Source organism: Camelina sativa, chromosome 5, assembly GCF_030686135.1.
Source record: "Camelina sativa cultivar CO46 ecotype springtype chromosome 5, ASM3068613v1".
NCBI lineage: Eukaryota > Viridiplantae > Streptophyta > Magnoliopsida > Brassicales > Brassicaceae > Camelina > Camelina sativa.
Genome location: NC_141884.1, coordinates 24,308,873 through 24,328,304, shown reverse-complemented (window position 1 = coordinate 24,328,304; position 19,432 = coordinate 24,308,873). Strand labels below are relative to the sequence as shown.

General features: G+C 32.9%; 2 protein-coding genes and 1 long non-coding RNA gene across 3 annotated transcripts; 2 read left to right on the top strand and 1 right to left on the bottom strand.

Annotated features, from left to right (window-relative positions):
• The first annotated feature begins 10,341 nt into the window (after positions 1-10,341).
• LOC147944273 (uncharacterized) lies at positions 10,342-11,076 on the top strand. Its single transcript, XR_015557460.1, has 2 exons — positions 10,342-10,476; positions 10,693-11,076. It is a non-coding gene; the product is annotated as an uncharacterized LOC147944273 (long non-coding RNA).
• LOC104787457 (protein CER1-like 1) lies at positions 10,557-13,504 on the bottom strand. The gene is made up of 7 exons (XM_010513047.2): positions 12,929-13,504; positions 12,615-12,834; positions 12,139-12,529; positions 11,908-12,015; positions 11,620-11,820; positions 11,265-11,537; positions 10,557-10,940 (listed from the first exon to the last, which is right to left on the bottom strand). Exons 1-7 carry the CDS (start codon positions 13,443-13,445, stop codon positions 10,761-10,763), a joined length of 1,890 nt encoding a protein of 629 aa, XP_010511349.2. The 5' UTR covers positions 13,446-13,504; the 3' UTR covers positions 10,557-10,760.
• Positions 13,505-15,166: 1,662 nt separating this feature from the next.
• LOC147944272 (uncharacterized) lies at positions 15,167-18,542 on the top strand. The gene is made up of 7 exons (XM_087512525.1): positions 15,167-15,427; positions 15,509-16,015; positions 16,101-16,262; positions 16,388-16,708; positions 16,978-17,597; positions 17,690-17,789; positions 17,874-18,542. Exons 1-7 carry the CDS (start codon positions 15,167-15,169, stop codon positions 18,540-18,542), a joined length of 2,640 nt encoding a protein of 879 aa, XP_087368651.1.
• Positions 18,543-19,432: the final 890 nt, after the last annotated feature.

Below are 19,432 nucleotides of genomic sequence, written 5' to 3'. Positions count from 1 at the left end.
CACCAAATTTCAAATTAAGTTAGTTTTTTTTTATTTTTTATTTTGGCTCAACTTCAACTTTATACTAACCAACAGAGATATCAAATGTTTACAACTGATCTGCAATCACATGCATGAGAATTAATCTAAAGAGGCATAATAGAAAAAAGCTTAGGAACGTAATTCGTGAACGTAATAGAATTAATCCAATGCTAAGGAAGCCCATTCTTTCACGAATTAAGTGAGAGTTTGGTAAGTAGACCTTGAGTCTCTTAAAAACTCAACATTTATACAGGCTCCAACCACAACGTTCATGCTCTCAATTGAATCCATTGAATTTTCATATTTAAACTTGGATGTAACACATAGCATTGGCACTATAGCAAACAGATTTTATAAAGACTCTTTTTTATCTATATCTAAATATCCTTTTCACGAAGAATGATGATGGTAAGCTTAACACAAAGTATGATCCAGAAGGTCTAGAGAAGCTCGTATATCTACATGCTGCCTTGTCCGAAACTTTAAGACTCTACCCACCACTTCCCTTTAATCACAAGTCACCTTGGGAGTCCGATGTGCTTCCAAGCGGACACAAAGTTGAAACGTCATTTAATAAAGCGATGCTAAGTATATTGATGCTAATTATTAAATTTTATTAAATGATGTAATTAATAAATTTTAGCATCATTTAATTATTAAACACAAAGTTGAAACGTCATTTTATTAAATGATGTAATTATTAAATTTTAGCATCATTTAATAAAATGATGCTAAATATATCTAACCATCACATTTAATAAGTGTATCATTTGTTACAATAACAAATAGTAACAAACTTAAAAGAATTTAAAATTAGAAGTATTTCTACTTTATCATTTGTAAGAATAATTAGTAACTAATTACTACAATTTTGTTAGAATATATTATTTGTGAGTATATTTGTTACAAAAACAGTGTTACATTTTAGTAACAATTTACCACAAAATATTTTTGTAGCTAAATTGTCACTATGTCCTACAAAAAACTACAAATTTGCTACAAGATAGTTTATTTTAATTTTTTGTCACTAATTAGTAAGTAACTGTCACAAATATTTGCTACAGATTATTTACGTAACAAATTTTGAAGCTATATCATTCCAACCTTGTAGTGCTATAATATATTTTGGATTGAGGATTGAGATAACTCTCCAGTTAAGTGTATTGTTCGATTCTACGGTTTTCTCTATTAAAACGTGGCTTATGGTGTTGTAACTTGTAAGAGATCACAACTTTTATGGAATTTAATCAACTTTTATGGAATTCTCTGTGTTGCCGCAGTCAACCCTCAAGCTCATGCACTCATCAACCTCATTCCCAGCCAATTCTATAATAAACATATCATTCGCTAGACTATGCACACATCTATCAACTTATAATACAAGACTAACATATTATTCAAAACTATATATATATTTATATATATATATATATATATATATATATATATAATTCAGGAGTGATCCTAAAGACTTTTTAGGCCCAAAGACTAATCTTCTGGGACCGAGAGAAATCATGTTAAATTTCGAACCCCCGTAGCCAATGCTATTCGAACCAAGATGGCGGAACTTTTCTCCCTTTACAATTGGACCAAGACGACTTAGTTATTCAAAGCTATATACCTCATACAAGTTGATGTTTTGGGCAGACATGGAAACAAACAAGCATGGTTGGAGTGGAGTGGTAGAAACAGTCCTTGCAGTCAATGGTGGACCCACGTTGAAGTTAGAAAGGTCAACTGATCGGGGTAAAATATAAAAATAAGATTTTTTTGTATGTAAAATGTGGAAGTTCCTGCAGCAAAGTTGGTAATTTCTCAATTAGTTGCCACCTTAGACCCAAATTCGACCCTTCCAAACTACACCAATTGTCTCTTTTTTCCTCTTTAATATATTTAACTAGCTTAAAAAAAAAAATTGACCTGGGTAGTTTTTTCCCCTGGGTCCGCCCCTGCTTGCAGTTGCGGAGTTTTTCTGGAGGGAACTGAGAGAAAAGGTGAGAAAACAGTCCTTGCGGAACTCTCAAAAGTTTCTGTCAGCGATACAGATGAGAAAAACAAAAGTTTTTTTTTTTTAATCTGCGTCGCTATAAATGCGATGCGACAAGGGAAATCTAGTGTATCAACACCATAAATCAATTTGAATACGTCTCGAGTCACTTGACAAAAAGTAATGTTTGTTCCTTCAGTTTCACAAAGTATCATTTTAACATATTACATACAAATTAAAAAAATTATATACATTAGATATGCATGGATCCGTGTAATACACGGTTTTTTAGTTTCTCATTAAAATAAAATTGTATACATTTTATATACATCAACCATATATTAATAAGAAAAACGATCTAAACGTACTATTGTTCTTGAAGATGTCACTTAAGTATGTCATTTTTGTTACGTACGATTTCTTAGTAATATCCGTTTGAACTAAATTTTTTGGAAAAATACATATACTTGTGAACTATATGGTATGGTTTTCTTAATGTAGCCTTATTCACAATACGGAAACAACAAAGAATATTTTAGTGACGTATAGTTACGATGGATGTAAAAAACATATCGACTGAGGTTAAGCCTTTCTAGGATGCATTATTATATCTCTGTCACAATAAGAGATATACATGTCACCCACCATCAGTCCAACAATGTTGTTTCTTTGTAGAAGGTCAAGTTGTCTACAATACTCTTTATTTTTGATTAGTCTATTGAGTATTCTACACTTGTAGAGTCTTGTATCTAAGAGCTATTATAAAAACTTTAACTAACTCGTTGTATTCATCAAAGTTTTAATCAATATACTCATAATACTTTTCAAAAATCTTTTTGCAAAATTGTTTAGACGGTTATGAACTTCATGAGCGGTATTAGAGATGTATAGTTGCACAAAACGAGACATATCTCCTGCAACTGGTAGTAGAGATCCAATTTTGTTATAATTCTGACCATACATATGAAAAATGAAAAAGAAAAATGAAAGAACCATTTCCTGAATGAATATTGTAATCAATTTTCCATTCAATTGATCTAAAAATAATCATTGAATTTTATGATGATAAGTTGTTTCGAAACGATGCCGACCATCATAGCAAGTCATCGATGTCACAGCAAAACAACTCATCCTCTTTTAATATTTTTGAAGAAGGGTTTTCTAACACTAGAATTTATACCATGATTGTTTTGTGGGTTTTTCTCTTAAAGATCTTCTTTTTTGATCTATCAGTTTAATCTTGATTCTTATCGACATTTAAATTTAATGGACTTGACTGCTTGCTAATTTGAGCTACTTTGATCTTAATCTTCTGTGGTAAATCGTGCAATATATTTTTGTTAGTTAGGTAAAAGTGTCTCAAATTTTGTAATACGATATAATAAAAGTTCTTTCCAAATTTTTCTTGCACAGTTGTAACTTGTGAACTCTATATTTTGTAAAACTAGGTTAGATAATGAATGTTTAAAACAAATACGATGTCTACTACTCAGAGACGTGGAAATAGTTGGAGATATATGTCATATGTGAAGCTTTCTATGAATATTATAACCGTGTCTGAAGCACATTGAACGCTTAAATCCAGAGCCATATGAGGATCATTGTAAGCGTTTTCAGGTCTTTCACAAATTGTGTTTGTCTCTTTCGTATTCATGCTTAAGTATATCAAGTTTTATGAGTACTATATAGACGGTTTTACCTGGGCATCGTTGACGATCTCCTATAAACTTGCCTTAATTTCCAACCTCCTGTCTGGTTCTCAGATACTCTATGTAAAGATTACTTGCCTTAATTAATCTGAAAATTAATTAATAAATTATTATCTAGGAATCCCCAGACCTCTTGGTGTAGGAAGCACTAAACAACCCTTGTTCAACCATTGTACCAAAGGGGCTTCTACCAAATTTTGGACTTTATGTAGTACCTCTTATATAAATAGACTTTTAATAATTTTCCATTCTTTTATTGAGTAAGGTAAACATTTTTCTTTTTTTGAAGTAGAATGTTCCTTTTTATGTCATAACTAGATAAGACCCGCGTTATTACATGGGTAAAAATAAAATAAAAAATTATTAAGAATAGTTAAATAGTAATATACATGTTTTTAGATTTTATCTTGTAATATTTTAATATTGAATATAAATATCTCATATTTTATTTAATACTCTTTCAGTCAATTATATAAGAGTTTTTAGGCTTCTTTTGCTTTATTTTATAATATTTTCTCAAATTTATATGTATATTTTTATTAATATAAAAATTTATGACTATTTGAACGATGTTGTATATTTTCCTATTGGTTAAAATTTTATAAATGACATAATATTTATTGTTTATTAATCTTTGTCTTTTTATCCAAAAACTCTAGTACGACAAGGAGTACCTTTTAAATATCTATATCATCATAATAAACCATATTTTAAGTTTAATTACACATTTCATATTGATTTATAGAACTAAATATTTTATATTAAACACAACTAATACATCATATCAAATATATATCTTAGTAAGAATTGAAAATACAAATAAAAATTAACAAAATATAATTCGCAAAAAAAAATGAATCAATATTATTTAAGATAAATTTGTTATGTTTTAGTACTAATTTTACCTCATGTCTTAATCAATTTTAAATGAGTGAAATTTATAAAATAAAACATATAGAAAGATATAAAGACATTCTCATCAAATAACTGAAGATTTATCCCTATAATTATAATTTATTTTGAATTATCTTATGTCTTGACATATGCATTACAAAAATACATTTGTTGAAATTATAAAATCAAACCTTTTTGAAAATTCCTAATATTCTTAAATGATTTTTTTTAATGATACATATTAATATTTTTAAAAACTTGAATCTAAAATAAATTTCATTGTTAGACATTCAGTTTAGTAATCACATTTAAAATTTTAATAACAAAAATAATATGAGCATCATATGAGATAATATGTATATTGGTTAGTATATTAAATTTAACAATAAAAAAATCAGTTAACATCCATAAAATTTTAGAATCCAAAAATACCGTAAATATTATTCTTCTCTATGTCATAATTTTATAAGTAATACTTTTGTCAATTTTCATAAATTAACCAAAAATTCATTCATACAAACTCATTTTTTCTATATTTTTTTTAGGTTTCTACATATTACTACATTCATTAAAATCTTTAAAATAACCATGTATTGATTTTTTATTAAAGTTCATTATTCTTTCAAGGTTTTGTGTACTTACTTACAAACAAAATTCATATTACAACGATAAATACAATTTATATATGACCAAAATTATGTTATTCTTTTTAACTTTGTTATTCATTATTTATTGATTAATATACATGCTTAATAAATTAAGTTTTTGCTTACACATGTCAAATTTTATTGAGAACACATGTATAATATAATTAGCATGCAATGGAAAACATATTGATTTTGTTAGTTTTCCTTTTTGGTTTAGAAAAATAAAATTTTTAAAATATAAACATGTAAACTTTTATAAATATAATTATCTGTCCTACTACGTTTATAGTAAAAAAAGAATTTTTGTTAAAAATTTTCAATCTAAAATAAATGTCATCGTTAGACATTCAGTTTATTAATCACATTTAACTATTTATTTCATCGTAAAACCATAATTCACTTCTGCATGGATTAGAGTTAAAATTTTAATAACAAAAATAATATGAGCATCATATGAGATAATATGTATATTAGTTAGTATTTTCAATTTAACAATAAAAATAATCAGTAAAAAAATCAGTTAACATCCACAAAATTTTTGGAAATCCAAATATATCCTAAATATTATTCTTCTATATGTCATAATTTCATTAGTAATACTTTTGTCAATTTTCATCAATTAACCAAAAATTCATCCTACAAACTCTTTTTTTTTTTCCAGGTTTCTCATATGAATACATGCATTAAAATCTTTAAAATAAAACATGTAAAACTATACTAATACACATCATGTATTGAAATTTTTTCTTTTTAAGTTCATTATTCTTTCAAGGTTTTGTACTTACTTACACTAAAAATTTATATTACAACGATAAATACAATTTATATCCGACTAAAATTATGTTAAATAACTTATGTTATTTTTTTTAACTTTGTTATTCATTATTTATTGATTAATATACATGCTTAATAAATTAAGTTTTTGCTTACACATGTCAAATTTTATTGAGAACACACATATAATATAATTATCATACAATAGAAAATATATTGATTTTATTAGTTTTCCTTTTTGGTTTAGAAAAATAAAAATTTTAAAATACAAACATGTAATCTTTTGTAAATATAATTAGTTGTCCTATTAAGTTTATATAAAAAAAGAATTTTTGTTGACACGTGTCAACATCTAATTAATATATTTAACATGTGTCATGATCTTGTTAATGAGTAAATTTGACATCAAGTTTTATATTATAAAATTATTATTTTGTGTATTTTTAAGATATATAAGAATAAAAATAGATTTATTTTGTTTTTTATACATGTCGTAATCTGAGATGATCATGTTAACAATTTGTCTCGATCATGTTAAATTCTTTGCTTTTTTGTTTTTTTTTGCACATGCTGTAAATTTCATATCAATAAGTTGACACTGGTGATCATGTTAGATAGTTTATTTATTAAAAACAATTAATTTTACAAATTTATTAATTCAGATAAATAATGTGACATGTGTATCTTGTTAATGACTAACTTTAAAATCTAAATTTTGTATAATGAATTGTCTTTATTTTATAAGTGTTTAATGAATTAAATTTAATAAACAGTAACTCTACATTAAACGTAATATATTAAAATAAAAAATAACATTTTTATTTCAAATAAATATATAAAATAACTTTTGTTTTGTGAAACGGAAAAAAATATTACATTCTCATTTGTGTGTAATGTTGTAAGAGCATGTATCACACATGACGGATCTGGTTCTGGAGTCCATAGCATTTGTCTGGAAGGCTTGAACCAAAGTATTATCATCTGAAAGATATATATACCAACTCTTACTATTTTATTATTTTCATTTATAAATGCATGCTGAGAAACTCGTTAAAAGTCTCCCAATGTAAATGCTCTAATATACTTGGCAAATACTTACTGGCCAATCATGATCATGCATGTAAGCGCCAGCAAGTGTTTGACGTCGGTCCAACACTAACTAAAAATATTTATATACCATACAAGACTGAGGGCATTAATAGTACATATACTTTTTGTTTTTAGTAATATCCCTCTCACCGCCACATATTATATTCTTGGTAGGTAGCGAGTGGACGCTGCATTTGTAAAAGAGTCTAAAAGGACCTTTTTAAGTAAAACGTAACTCTTTATGATATAATATACTAGAAGTAGACTCGTGCGATGCGCGAGATAACTTTCTAAATTTTTAACATATTTTAGATTTATTAGAATATTTAAAACTTTATATTTTATGTTTTGATAAATTATTTTATGTTTGTTTTTTTGTTTTGTTTTTAAATAAGTATTCTCAGTCATTTAAAATGAATGACTATTGATTAGTTAAACATTAAACTGAATTTTTTTGTTTATATGAAAGGTTACTTTAAAAATATTTAGTCTGTATATAATACATAGAACTCCTCATGTTTTGATGCACAATCAAGACGTACAAACATTTTTTACGTTGGGAAAAAGAACACTGATTACGTATAAAATAAAATGCGGCTGAACATGGACATTATGTGTTAGTTTGTCTGCTTTTAACATAATCTATAAAACATCAATATATTCTAAAACCATACACCTACAAGAAGGACAACGAGACCGTAGCTTAAATTTCTCGAATAACCTCTTCTTTAGCCGAAACTCATGCTCTTCCTTCATTCTTTGTGTAATAAATTTCATTAATTAGATAACTAAATGTAGCATAAATAATTTTTATATTTATATATTACCATCATGCTTCACACATGCTTAAAAAGTTTTATTATTATAATTTGGATGTTTTAGCAATAAAATATTTTAATCTTAATGAATTATACAAATGACTTCAAATGCATTTGTGTTCTAGAAGTAGAATTATTTGTGTTTCTTGATTAATTGCATTTGGAAAAGAAAGTTCTTTGTTAGCTATTTCTATATTTTTATCACGTACTTTATATCTACTGAACACACTAAATGCAAACTGAATTTTAGTTTAGAATTGAGTAAATAATGTTATTAATTGATATATCATTATATCAAATAAAATTTGTTTTTTTTTGTGTTATACTTTTCTGTTTAAAAATATTATATATATATATGTTGTATTATACTCAAAATGACCAGCAAAAAAGAGTAAAAAAATATCATCGTATTATCGAGCTACTTTTTGTAGTGTTAACTGCATAACCTAAGAGAACATAAAATAATTGTTCACCAGATAATATTTTTTTTTTCTTCTACATTTTTATTTATAAAATCATGTGATGGATGGAAGAAGAGATAACTTTAATCTTCCTACTTCTCCAAGACATTGTTTTTCTCTCAATTTCTCTTCGTCCCTCTCTCTCTAGAATGCAATTGGGATTAGCTTCGGGTGTTGGATCTTTCGACTTGCTAAACACGTGGTAGAGGTGAGTTTTGTTAAATGCGTATTAATGAAATTTGCACACATGGTCAAATCCCATTGCCTTGCTCTGCTTGCGGGTAAACATTATCATCACATCATCAACAATCGATCATGGCTAGGAAAAATAATGGAACACATGAGAAGAGAAAATAAATGCATACATAGTATAACCCAAACAATAATGTTGTGAAAAGAAATTAGATGTTAATATATTTTTTAAAAAATAAGTAAGACTAAATTGTGTAAGGAAATAAAAACTGAATTTGAAAGAATCACATGGCTTTGGAAACCCATATTATAAGATATATATCACCTAGACGTCCAAATCTTCCTCGTCTCTAAACCTTTCCATCACAAAACCTTTCTCATCAGAAGTCATAACCTATAAATAAAGTAAAGGACCATGAAAATGGTTATCGGAAAGAAAGTTAATAAATACATACAAACACAGTTGTAACGTTAAGGAACAAATTTAAAGTAATAGTATTTGAAACAGTTAATATTTGTATAAACTCATTTTCATGGGTTATACATACAAACACACTTGTATAAAATATAGCATGGGTAATAAATAACATAAATATTGTGACTAAGATATAAAATCTATTAGGATTTATGAATTATGATCTAAAACTAAAGCTTTTATATTAAAAATTTATCAAATGGATCAAAAGAAAAACAAATTACAATATCTATATACAAAATAGCCATTCGAAACAATATTTACCAACATTTACAAGTGAGAATATGTTATGTTCCTAAGGCTTTCTTCATCTAACTCTTTCTAATGAATAACCACATTTCACATGTTCACTTCTATATATATATGCTCCAAAATTTTGACTCAACTTATTTATTTCAAAACCTACAAATATCACTTAAAAGAAAAAGTTAAATATTACAAAATTCAGAAAATTATGTGAGAGGTAGAATATGACGTTTGATGAAGATTTTTTGTAGTTATTTATAGATAAATTTGTAGTAGTATGAGAGGTTTTTCAGTTTTTTTTTTGGTCAAACATCATGGGAGTTATGATAACATTTCAAAGAATAATTATACCATAGGTCTGTGTCTGTGTTTTTCAAAAGAATAAAAATTGTATTGCAATGACTACATTAAAGTGTATTCATATGATGAAAGATTTGTTTTAAATTTTTTCAAACAACATGGGAATTACATTTTAAAGAATTAATATGCAATAAATGGTGATAATGTTTACTATTAAAGGAAAATAAAATATCATATTGTTTTATATCTTGAATTATTTTAGAATAAATTTATTTGATCTTCTGGCACAATCAACAAATAATTGTTATAATATTATAATATTTTTATAGCTTGAAATTAGTAAAGAATTTAATAACCATCACATTATATTTTTCCAAAATTATGATATTAATATCTAAATCTTTAATTATCGGAAATTGATTTTGTCCAAAATTATAATTACTAAAAGGACATTATAATTACTAAAATATTGATAAATGATATTTATATACAATTACTAAAAGGATATTGCATAAATGTCAATATATTTTTTAGTACATAAAATATCATTTAAATTTAGTGAATATAAAACTAATGTATGTAATTTTGAGGAAAAATTTAAAAGAATTTAATAATTAAGAAGTGAGGACAGATGTTGAAAATATACACTGTCAAATGTCGTCGTGTTATGCAAAGTTAGGAGAAAACCTTCTCATATTATATAAGATTTCATTTGCATTTGTAAAAGAGTCTAAAAGGACCATTTAAGTAAAACGTAACTCTTTATGATATAATATATTTCATTTGTCGGAAAAAAAGTAAAACGTAACTCGTGAAGGTTTTGTAACTGTCTTGATATGATGATGCACCCAAATCTTATTTAGGTAAGACGTAATATATCAAATCAGTGTTGTATAATATTCGACGTAATTGTTGTCATATATGAAGCAAGATAAAGCAAGCGTAACAAGAAAATATTTGTTTTTGTCGTTATTAATAAACTTAGATTAACACGTTACACATCTTAACTCATGTCATTTTGTTTTGATTAACTATTTTATAAAAGAGATAATTCAAATTTGCGAATATGAAAATATCAGAGATAAAATTTAGAGGGGAGACAAGTAGATGATAAACAGAGGGGGAGATATATATGAATATGAAAAGATCAGAGATGCGATGGTGGGAGCTGGAGAGGCTGGAAATCATGGCGGAGAGCAGCTTCCCAGATGGCATGGAGACGGAAAAAGTTGCAAGTGTTGCCGCAGTCATGCTCCTCCCAACCCTCAAGCGCATGCACTATCCCTCCTATTCTCCATGCACTCATCACCCTCCTTCCCAGCCAATTCTGGAATAAACCATTCATTCGCTAGATTATGCACACATCTATCAATGTAATCTAAACCGACTTAAATTTCTTTGAAAACAAGGGATATGTAGTTGGTTTGTAAACCAACTATTATTTCATTAGACTTATTTCACTTGTTATGCTTCTCCGTTTATGATTTTTTTTTTTGTTTTTTTTAAACGTAAAAGTAAATGTCGTTTGTTAAAATGATGTCAAAATACTTCACGGTGCTATTTGGTTTAAAAATGGGTTTAGTATCGACGTCAAGGTCAATAAAAACTGACGTCAAGCACGGTGTTTTTTGTAGTGTTCTAAGCTATATACCTCACACGAGTCAATGTTTTGGGCAGACTTGGGAACAAGCAATGCTGGAGTAGAGTGGTAGAAGCAGTCCTTACGGAGTTTGGCCGGTGGGAATTGAGAAAAGGGAATGAAGAGAGTTCCTTCTTTTGCCTTCATCTGTTCTTCTTTCCCTAGTCCATCCCCCACCAACCATACCGTTGAGGAGTAACAGTTATTGCTTGAGAACAATACAAGATTCTCGTCGGCCCCAGATTTGATGAGTTTGGTGTATTCCTCCTCGCGTAACACAACCACCTATACATACACACACATTAATTGTTGTTTGATTTGAGAAGCTGATCAGTGGATTCTATTTTCATAAATATTCAAAGTATACCTTAATGCCTTTATGAGATAGAGAAAAGACAATGGCTGAAGCAATCTTGGTGAGATTGCCTCTAAAGACAACTTCCGTGGTCCCCTTTGGAATGCTGTTAACCACAACTGCAGCTGCCATGCTGCTTCCATCTACTAGCCTTATTTTCAACTTTGGATGCTTTTGCACGTACAATTCTCCATACCCGTTTAGCTCCTCCGTCTCATTAATCATGAGTTAATTAGTTACTTATCCGAGACAGTAATTCATATATACAAAAGATGATTCTGAAGTAATTAATGAACTTACAGTGTTCATCAGGCCAAGACTCATTACTTTCACACCCTTTTCATCTGCTTCTATGATAGCTGCTTCAATGATATTGTTTATGGACCTATGGTGGCGCTGTGATTTATACTGTCGCCACGTGTTTATGTGGAAAATTAGTATTAAAGTTTAATAAAGGTTATTTTGTGTAAATTAAAGTGTTGTTCTCTTGCTAAGTTACGTATTTTTTTAAAGGTTATTAAAAATTCTTACGTGAAATCCAAACTTGGGAAGGAGGTGAGAGTGAAGGATGAGGTTGCGGAGACGGTTTCGCTCAAAAACAAAGGTGCATGAGGAGATAGCGGAGGTGAGGACGAAGGAGAAGAGAAGGGTGAAGGGCCACATGGAGTAGGTGAGGTACCATGGGGATCGAGACCACAAGGGGCGAGAGGAGAAGGATGGGAAGCCAAGGCGCATTTGGTAGATGGAGTCGAGTGTAGTGAGGTGAGTGAGGTGGATGACGTCGGGTGATTCCTCCTCTCTCTCCAACGAATTTTCGTATAAGGATTCGGTGCACTTGTCGGTCGTCCCGTAGATGTAGTCGTAGATGGGCATGAACAGAGAGTAGTTGGTCCTGAACTGAGTATGGTGGAGCGAGTGGAACCTTCAACATATTTGATGTCCATGTTATCTACTTATATATATGAGCTCAAATCTTAATAGTGCAAGTATATATAGTGTTGACGTACGAGGGGGTGTAGCAGAGGAACTTGAGGGGAGGGAAGAGGTGGAAGAGACGTTTAGGGAAACACTCGAAGTTGCAGTGTCCCAAGTTGTTCATGAAGTCAATGTATGTCATATATGCAATGACGGAAAAAATGGAGAGGATCCCACAAAGGGACGCCGCTACTATGGGTATGGCGAACAGTATTGTGTAGGCGATGTGCTCGGCGAAGGGGTGCACCACAGCTGATAAGTTTGATATTAAAAATATTATATGGATTGATCTATATATATACACATTATATAAAAATAGAAGAAAATGTTGGATGAAGGTACATACACGTGATAGGCTCGGTGACGATGGAGGAGTGGTGGTGAGAATGGTAGCGGGAGTAGAGGAAGTGGTGGTGGAGAGCTCTGTGAAACCAGTAGTATAAGAACTCGACGGGACCAGCGTGAACTAGAGCAATAAGGATGGCTCCGTCTAGTCTCCAGATGGGGATGCGGGAGCTGCCTGGGAGTTTGCTGTTGAGGAGATACATAAAGAGAGTGTTGAAGATGATTTGATCGTCCCAAGAGCGTTCTCGGTCCACTTGCTCGAACTCAATGGGCTTGTCCACGATCTTCTTCGTCCCCTTGGCCGTCTTCTGACGCGACACGCTGATCCATATCTGACTGTGAACTATTCTCCATAGCATTAGTGCCACTATCAGCATACGCCCTAGATCCTTCTCCTCCTCCTCCGCTGTCATGTACGAATATATGCTTGCTATTGCTAACGGGACCACCAAGAGGTACTTAAAACCACCAAAGGGACTCCATGGCCATTCCGTCAGAACTCCCGGCCTTGACGCCATACCAAAGGTACTTGAGCTAATACTGGAAGAAGTTTGAAGGAAGTGCGTTTGAAGTTAGAATGTAACGCACACATATATATGCGAGATGAGAGAGTTTGCTATCTAACTTTTTCACATTTGGTACGTCTTTTTTTTTTCTTTTGCAAAACATTTGGTACGTCTAATCCTTGACATGTGTCATCTTTCTCTCTTTTAATTATCAGAAATCGCATCCTATAACCAAAAAAAAACTATAATTAAACAACTAATTACTCTAACCACGTAAAAGTAATATACTCTATATAAACTATAATGTCTCATTCTTCAACAGGCACGCGGTCAGAGCCCAGGGCTACTATATTACCCTTAACCCTATTATTTTCACCCTCTTTCACCACCATCCCCACCCTCTAAAACCACCATCTCCACCCCCTACAACCACCTCCGGCAGCCACCACCACCACCACCTCTTTGCCACCTTCATTACTAGGATTCTCAATGTACTAACTTTTAGGATTTAGATTTCCTCTAACCACTACCGTCAGACCACCACCGGAGAACCGCCAAACCACCGCCGGATAACCGCCGGACCACCGCCGGATAACCGCCGGACCACCGCCAGAGAACCGCTGGACCACCGCTGAACCACCGCCGGACCACCGCCGGAGAACCGCCGGACCGCCACCAGACCGCCGTGGGATCACCGCCGGACCACCGTCCACCACCACCGCCCTCTACCCCTATCCACCACTACCCTTGAACAAAAAATCCAAAATAGTAATTAACCCTACTCTTCATCCTACTTTCCTAATTTTTTTGAATAGATGGCTATATTATTTGTCTGTTCTTTTTTTTTTGGCTACTCAGCTAATTCACCCTTTAATTATTGTCAATGTCAAAAAAAAAATATATATATATATATATATATATATATATATATACAGTAAAACCTCTATATATTAATACTCTATAAATTAATAAACACTATAAAATTAATAAATTTTGCTGGTCCCAAGTCGGACCAGTATAAAAATTAACAAAATTCGATAAGATAATAAGATAATATTTTTTTTGAAATTCCCATGTAAAATATGGTCCCAATAATATCATAAATTAATGGGAAATTACCTAGAATATTGCATAAAAGTAGGTTTATTACTAGACTAACAGTTGGGATTTCTGTCTTACTAGAATAACACATAAAAGTTTGCAAATTACTTCTATACCTGAGTTGTGTATTTTATTACGTTTTATGCCATTCTCTTTTAAAACAAAGATCTTAAAAGGGGAAAATAAAAAGATCATAAACCTAAATCGCTAGAATCTTTGTGTTGTTTGTCTTACGATAGTTGGGTTGAGATCGGCTATTTTTAGATAGCTTGCGGCGTGAAAAGAATCTGTGTGGAGGGCGTTTGGCTGGAGGACCACTGACGGCGGAGTTGACGGGGAGGTGGTTTGAAGTACAGGAGGAGGGAAATATAGCGATTTGCTCTGAGGTAAATTTCTATATCGTGGTTTAGTCTCTATTGCTTACTGTTTTCTAAAATTTCGAGTATTACATAGTAGGCCTTGTATTTTGTGGAAGGTAATTTCTGACGAAATTCATGTTAGTTTTCTGTATGATGTTGAGCTCTGTTTTTCGGAAGATATTTGTGTGACTTCATGTTGCTTCGTTGCTAATCTAAGCAACAGATGTTTTGTGATATTGAATTAATAACAAAACTAAAGCTTCTGTCGTAGATATGGGGTCAAGCAAGAGGTATCCAAGTAGGTTGTATGGAGTTGGTAATTTTCCACTGCCGATGAGAAGCATGCACCACGATTGTAGTTTGTCCAATCTTGCTGGTTTGAAAGGCTTTGTTGGTGATGAGGTGTACGACAAAATAAGAAAGAATTCGCAGCTGGGAGTTCTATTGGATCTAGCGGAATCTGACTACCTGTTTTGTGGGAAGACCATCCATTATCTATTGTCCAATCAATTGGCAATAAACATTCCATCGGAGGTATGGTTTTTGGTTGGAGGAAAGCCGCTGAGGTTCTCTCTATATGAATATGAAGAAATTAGTGGTTTGAATTGTGAGAAGATTGATGAAACAAAGTTTGAAGTCGATCATACACCTTTATGGGCGGCTTTAAAGGTGAAAGCTTTTAATGGACCCAACTGGGAGGAGCTAGTTGACGGTTTGAGAAGCTGCCGTGGGTGGTCTGATGAAATGAAGACGCAGATTGTTCGGTTGTATCTTGTTCATGTTGGAGTGCTTGGTTTATCAAGGAACAGTCGGATACCTCTGGAATACGCTAAAAGGGCGTTGAATGAAAAAGCATTTGAGAGTTTTCAATGGGGTAGGGTTGGATTCAAGAGTTTAGTTGATTCCATCAAAGTCCTTGGGTTACCTAACAATGCTTATACCCTCCATGGATGTGTCCATGTATTGCTGATATGGGCATTTGAGAGCGTCAAGGTGCTGGGGGCTAGCTACGGGAATGTAAGAGAATGTGTAGATTTGCCTCTGTTAAGGTGGAGAGGAGGGAGGCCAAGGAAGGATATCGAAGCCTTCATATCCGGGAGCAAACTCCTTAGTAATGGGGAGGTATGCCTTCAATTTATGTATACATTATTTGTCTGCATTTTTTCTTTGAGATAGAATATTAAAAGTTATGGTATCTGAAATGCAGCTTCAGGTGAAGCATTTAGTACCTAAACCTTTGGAGTTCATATATCCAGATTGGCAAGGACAGTATTCTGTGTATGGTGTAGGGGAAGGTTTGAAGAAGAAACTGGATAATCTGCTGTTAGACGTGATCAATGGCGAAGTGGATGAAAGAGAATGGGATTGTGTAAAAAAAAGGAAGGGGGACATACGAAGAAGAGGGAGAGGAGGCAACATGTTGCAGGGGTAAGTGACGATGATTTCCTTGAAACTGCCCCAACCAGCATCCGTAATGTCCCCAATAATGCGAAGGAGCAGAATGAAAGTGTTGGGGACAAATGTTCAGCAGAGAAGGCGTCTGGAGATAAGCATTCAGGTGTGCAGGGTGAAGATGGTAGTGGAAGGTTATTTACTATGGTTGAAACACTAGGGGCGAAAATGGATAATATTCAGATATCGTTTTCTAGAGCAATAGCGGAAGTTGTGTTCAAACTTCAAGGTATGGAGAGTAGGATGGGTAACTTTGAGAGTGACGTTCAACTATTGAAGAAAGTTGTTATCAACTCAACGGATGGAGGAGCGCATACGAAAGGTCCTCGTACATTAAGAAATGACGAACCGAAAATAGAGGAGGTATGATCTGCGTACTGTATTGATAAAATTGTTATTATATATCTATTGTTCAGTATGAAGTCTTTGTATTTATCTATTCGAGGAAACAATATCAATTTCAGTATTGTGAAGTTGTATAATTTTGTAATTATTTTGATATATGATTTTTTTCGTACACACAATTTAGCAATTTGTATACTTTGTCTCTAGTTTAACAGCGTCATATTATATTTCAAATGTCTTGTATATAACGTCAAATACATGTCTTTTTCAAGTCATGGCTATATCAGATAAAGCATTCGGACAAGGATGGTTATAAAGTTGCTAGTTGTGTTAGGAATCCGTTAGCCATTAAGGATAAGGTCATGTCGTCTGGGAGTATTAAAATCGAACCAGAGGACAGTGTAGAGCGAATTCCAAAGCAGATGGTAGACAGTGTACAGCGTGGGAAAAGAGTACAGAGTTGGGAGACAGAGGAAGGTGATAAAAGAGCAAAGTATAATGACAAAGTAGATGGAGCAGGTGCTCAACCCGTTCCTATTAATGTTATCCATCCGGTAAGTGGTGGTAACCCTGACTCGTCGGATCGAAAGTGCGAATCTGTTGTGGATTTAACCGAGGGGACCAGTACTCCTGCATCATCTTATACACTGAAAGATAAGGAGAAAGCCAGGTATTTTGCATATTTGTTAGAAAAGGTGTTTCCTCCATCAAGAGAGCTTGATCTTCTATTAATAGATCCAGTGGGCACTAACATAGGGTTAAACCCTAATGACGAATCAATGCGAGCTGCATTAATTACCCGACGTGAAAGCCACATTGTAGTCCTATCTCCCGCAGTGTACGATCCGGTTATTGAGGCAGGTCCTGACAAAATTGCAAAGCTGATGTCCTTCCTAACTGATGATTTGTAAGTCTTCATTTAGAGTTGTATATAATTAGTGTCTATATTCGGATTTGAGGACTACGATCTATAACTGATTTATTAATTTTGGTATTCAGGGCTAAAGTACCTTGCACTGGAAATGCCGAATTTTATTTTCGCCTCCTGACCCCTAAACAATTGTGTCCAACTACAACATTCGACTGGTTATGGGATGCGGTAAGCTTCGTAGTTTTGTTCCATAACATTTGACGCAGTTAACTATGGTATACTAATGCCTGATAGATGTCACTCATGTTGCAGCACATGGTTACATGTATGCATATGTTCCGTATTAGGGGGACGCAAACGCCATCCCCATATAAAACAGATCGTATTGCTTTTCTTGATCCTTTGTTTGTTAGTACGTGGGCATTCGAATTCCCTAAAATGGAAGCCTCTAATAAATGGGTTTTGGGAGAAGGTTGTTTTGAGACGTACGTGGGAAGGCTGCCAAAATACGGAATGACACACAAGGTGTGGGTTGACGAGGTAGACACCCTGCTCTTCCCATACAACCTCGATAACAACCATTGGGTAGCCATCGAAGCTAACTTAGTCCAGCGAAGGCTACGAGTTTACGATAGCATAAACAGCGGTAGAACCGACGAGAGTCTACAAAAGAAGTGTAAGACGTTCGCAAAAATGATCCCACGTTTGATACAAGATCACCGGAGGTACAAAGATGAGAATATCGGGGCGGCGGCATTTAGTTACTACCGGGTGAAAACACTCCCACAGAACTATCAACAAGGTGAATGTGGTGTGTACACGTTGAAGTGCTTAGAGTGTATAGCTCTTGGACTAAACTACACAGGCCTATGTGATGCGGCCATGCCTTCGATTAGGATGAAACTTGCTACAACTAGATGCTACGTCGGAGACAACAAGTGTTTGATGAGGTCTCAGACCAAGACTGCTTTCTGCAACTAGATGCTACGTCGGAGACAATAGATTATCCGGAAGCTGAGTTCAACTCGGGATCCAAAAGTTGAAGAAGTTAGGTTCCATGTACATTACCGGAGCAGTATGATTTTGCAAAATTTAAGATTGGTTTTACGCGTGTTGCTAATAGAAGATGTGTGTTTGGTCATTTTTTTGGTAACATGTGGGATTTGAGGATGTCGTTCTTAGATTATCCGAGGTCTGGTCACTCACATAGCTCCTATCGGTTGTTTGTAAACCCTCTTTAGGTGTAGTGTTTTTGGTATATTGCAGGGTCTAGATATGTATCATTATGACGTCTTTCTAACCAGTATTAGTATATGTTAGGCCTTTATCAGATGTGTACGTACAATCAACTAAGTAACGGCCTTATTATGGTCTGTGTACACACGTACATATATTCATCTGTGTACGTACAATCGATTCTCTAACGTTATAGACTTTATTTTTAGGTGCATGGTTGGTGCTTAGTTTCTCTCCATTTTGAGCACACTAACTTGTCCCTACTGGCAATCCTACGTACATTGGCAACATGTAGTTAGAGGTATGATATGATGAGCGAGGCAATTAAATTGTATTCGAAGTCAGCGAACCAAAATCATCCTAACGGATCATATGCACCACCTGCGTGAAAGTAATAAGTACAACCAGGAAGAATGTTTATTCGCTACTTAATTCATCGGGCCAATACCAGCTTTGTAGACGTCCATCGCGAACTTCTTTCGGAAATTGTCAATATTGTTGTCGGTGATCTTCAAGCAATCAGCCATCGGTTTACCCATGCTCAACAGTTCTAAAAACTTCATAGCAAAAGGTCCACAATCTCCCGTCCTCAAGTTTTGTCCTACTTCGCTAACCCTTTCAGCGGTAAATGGATC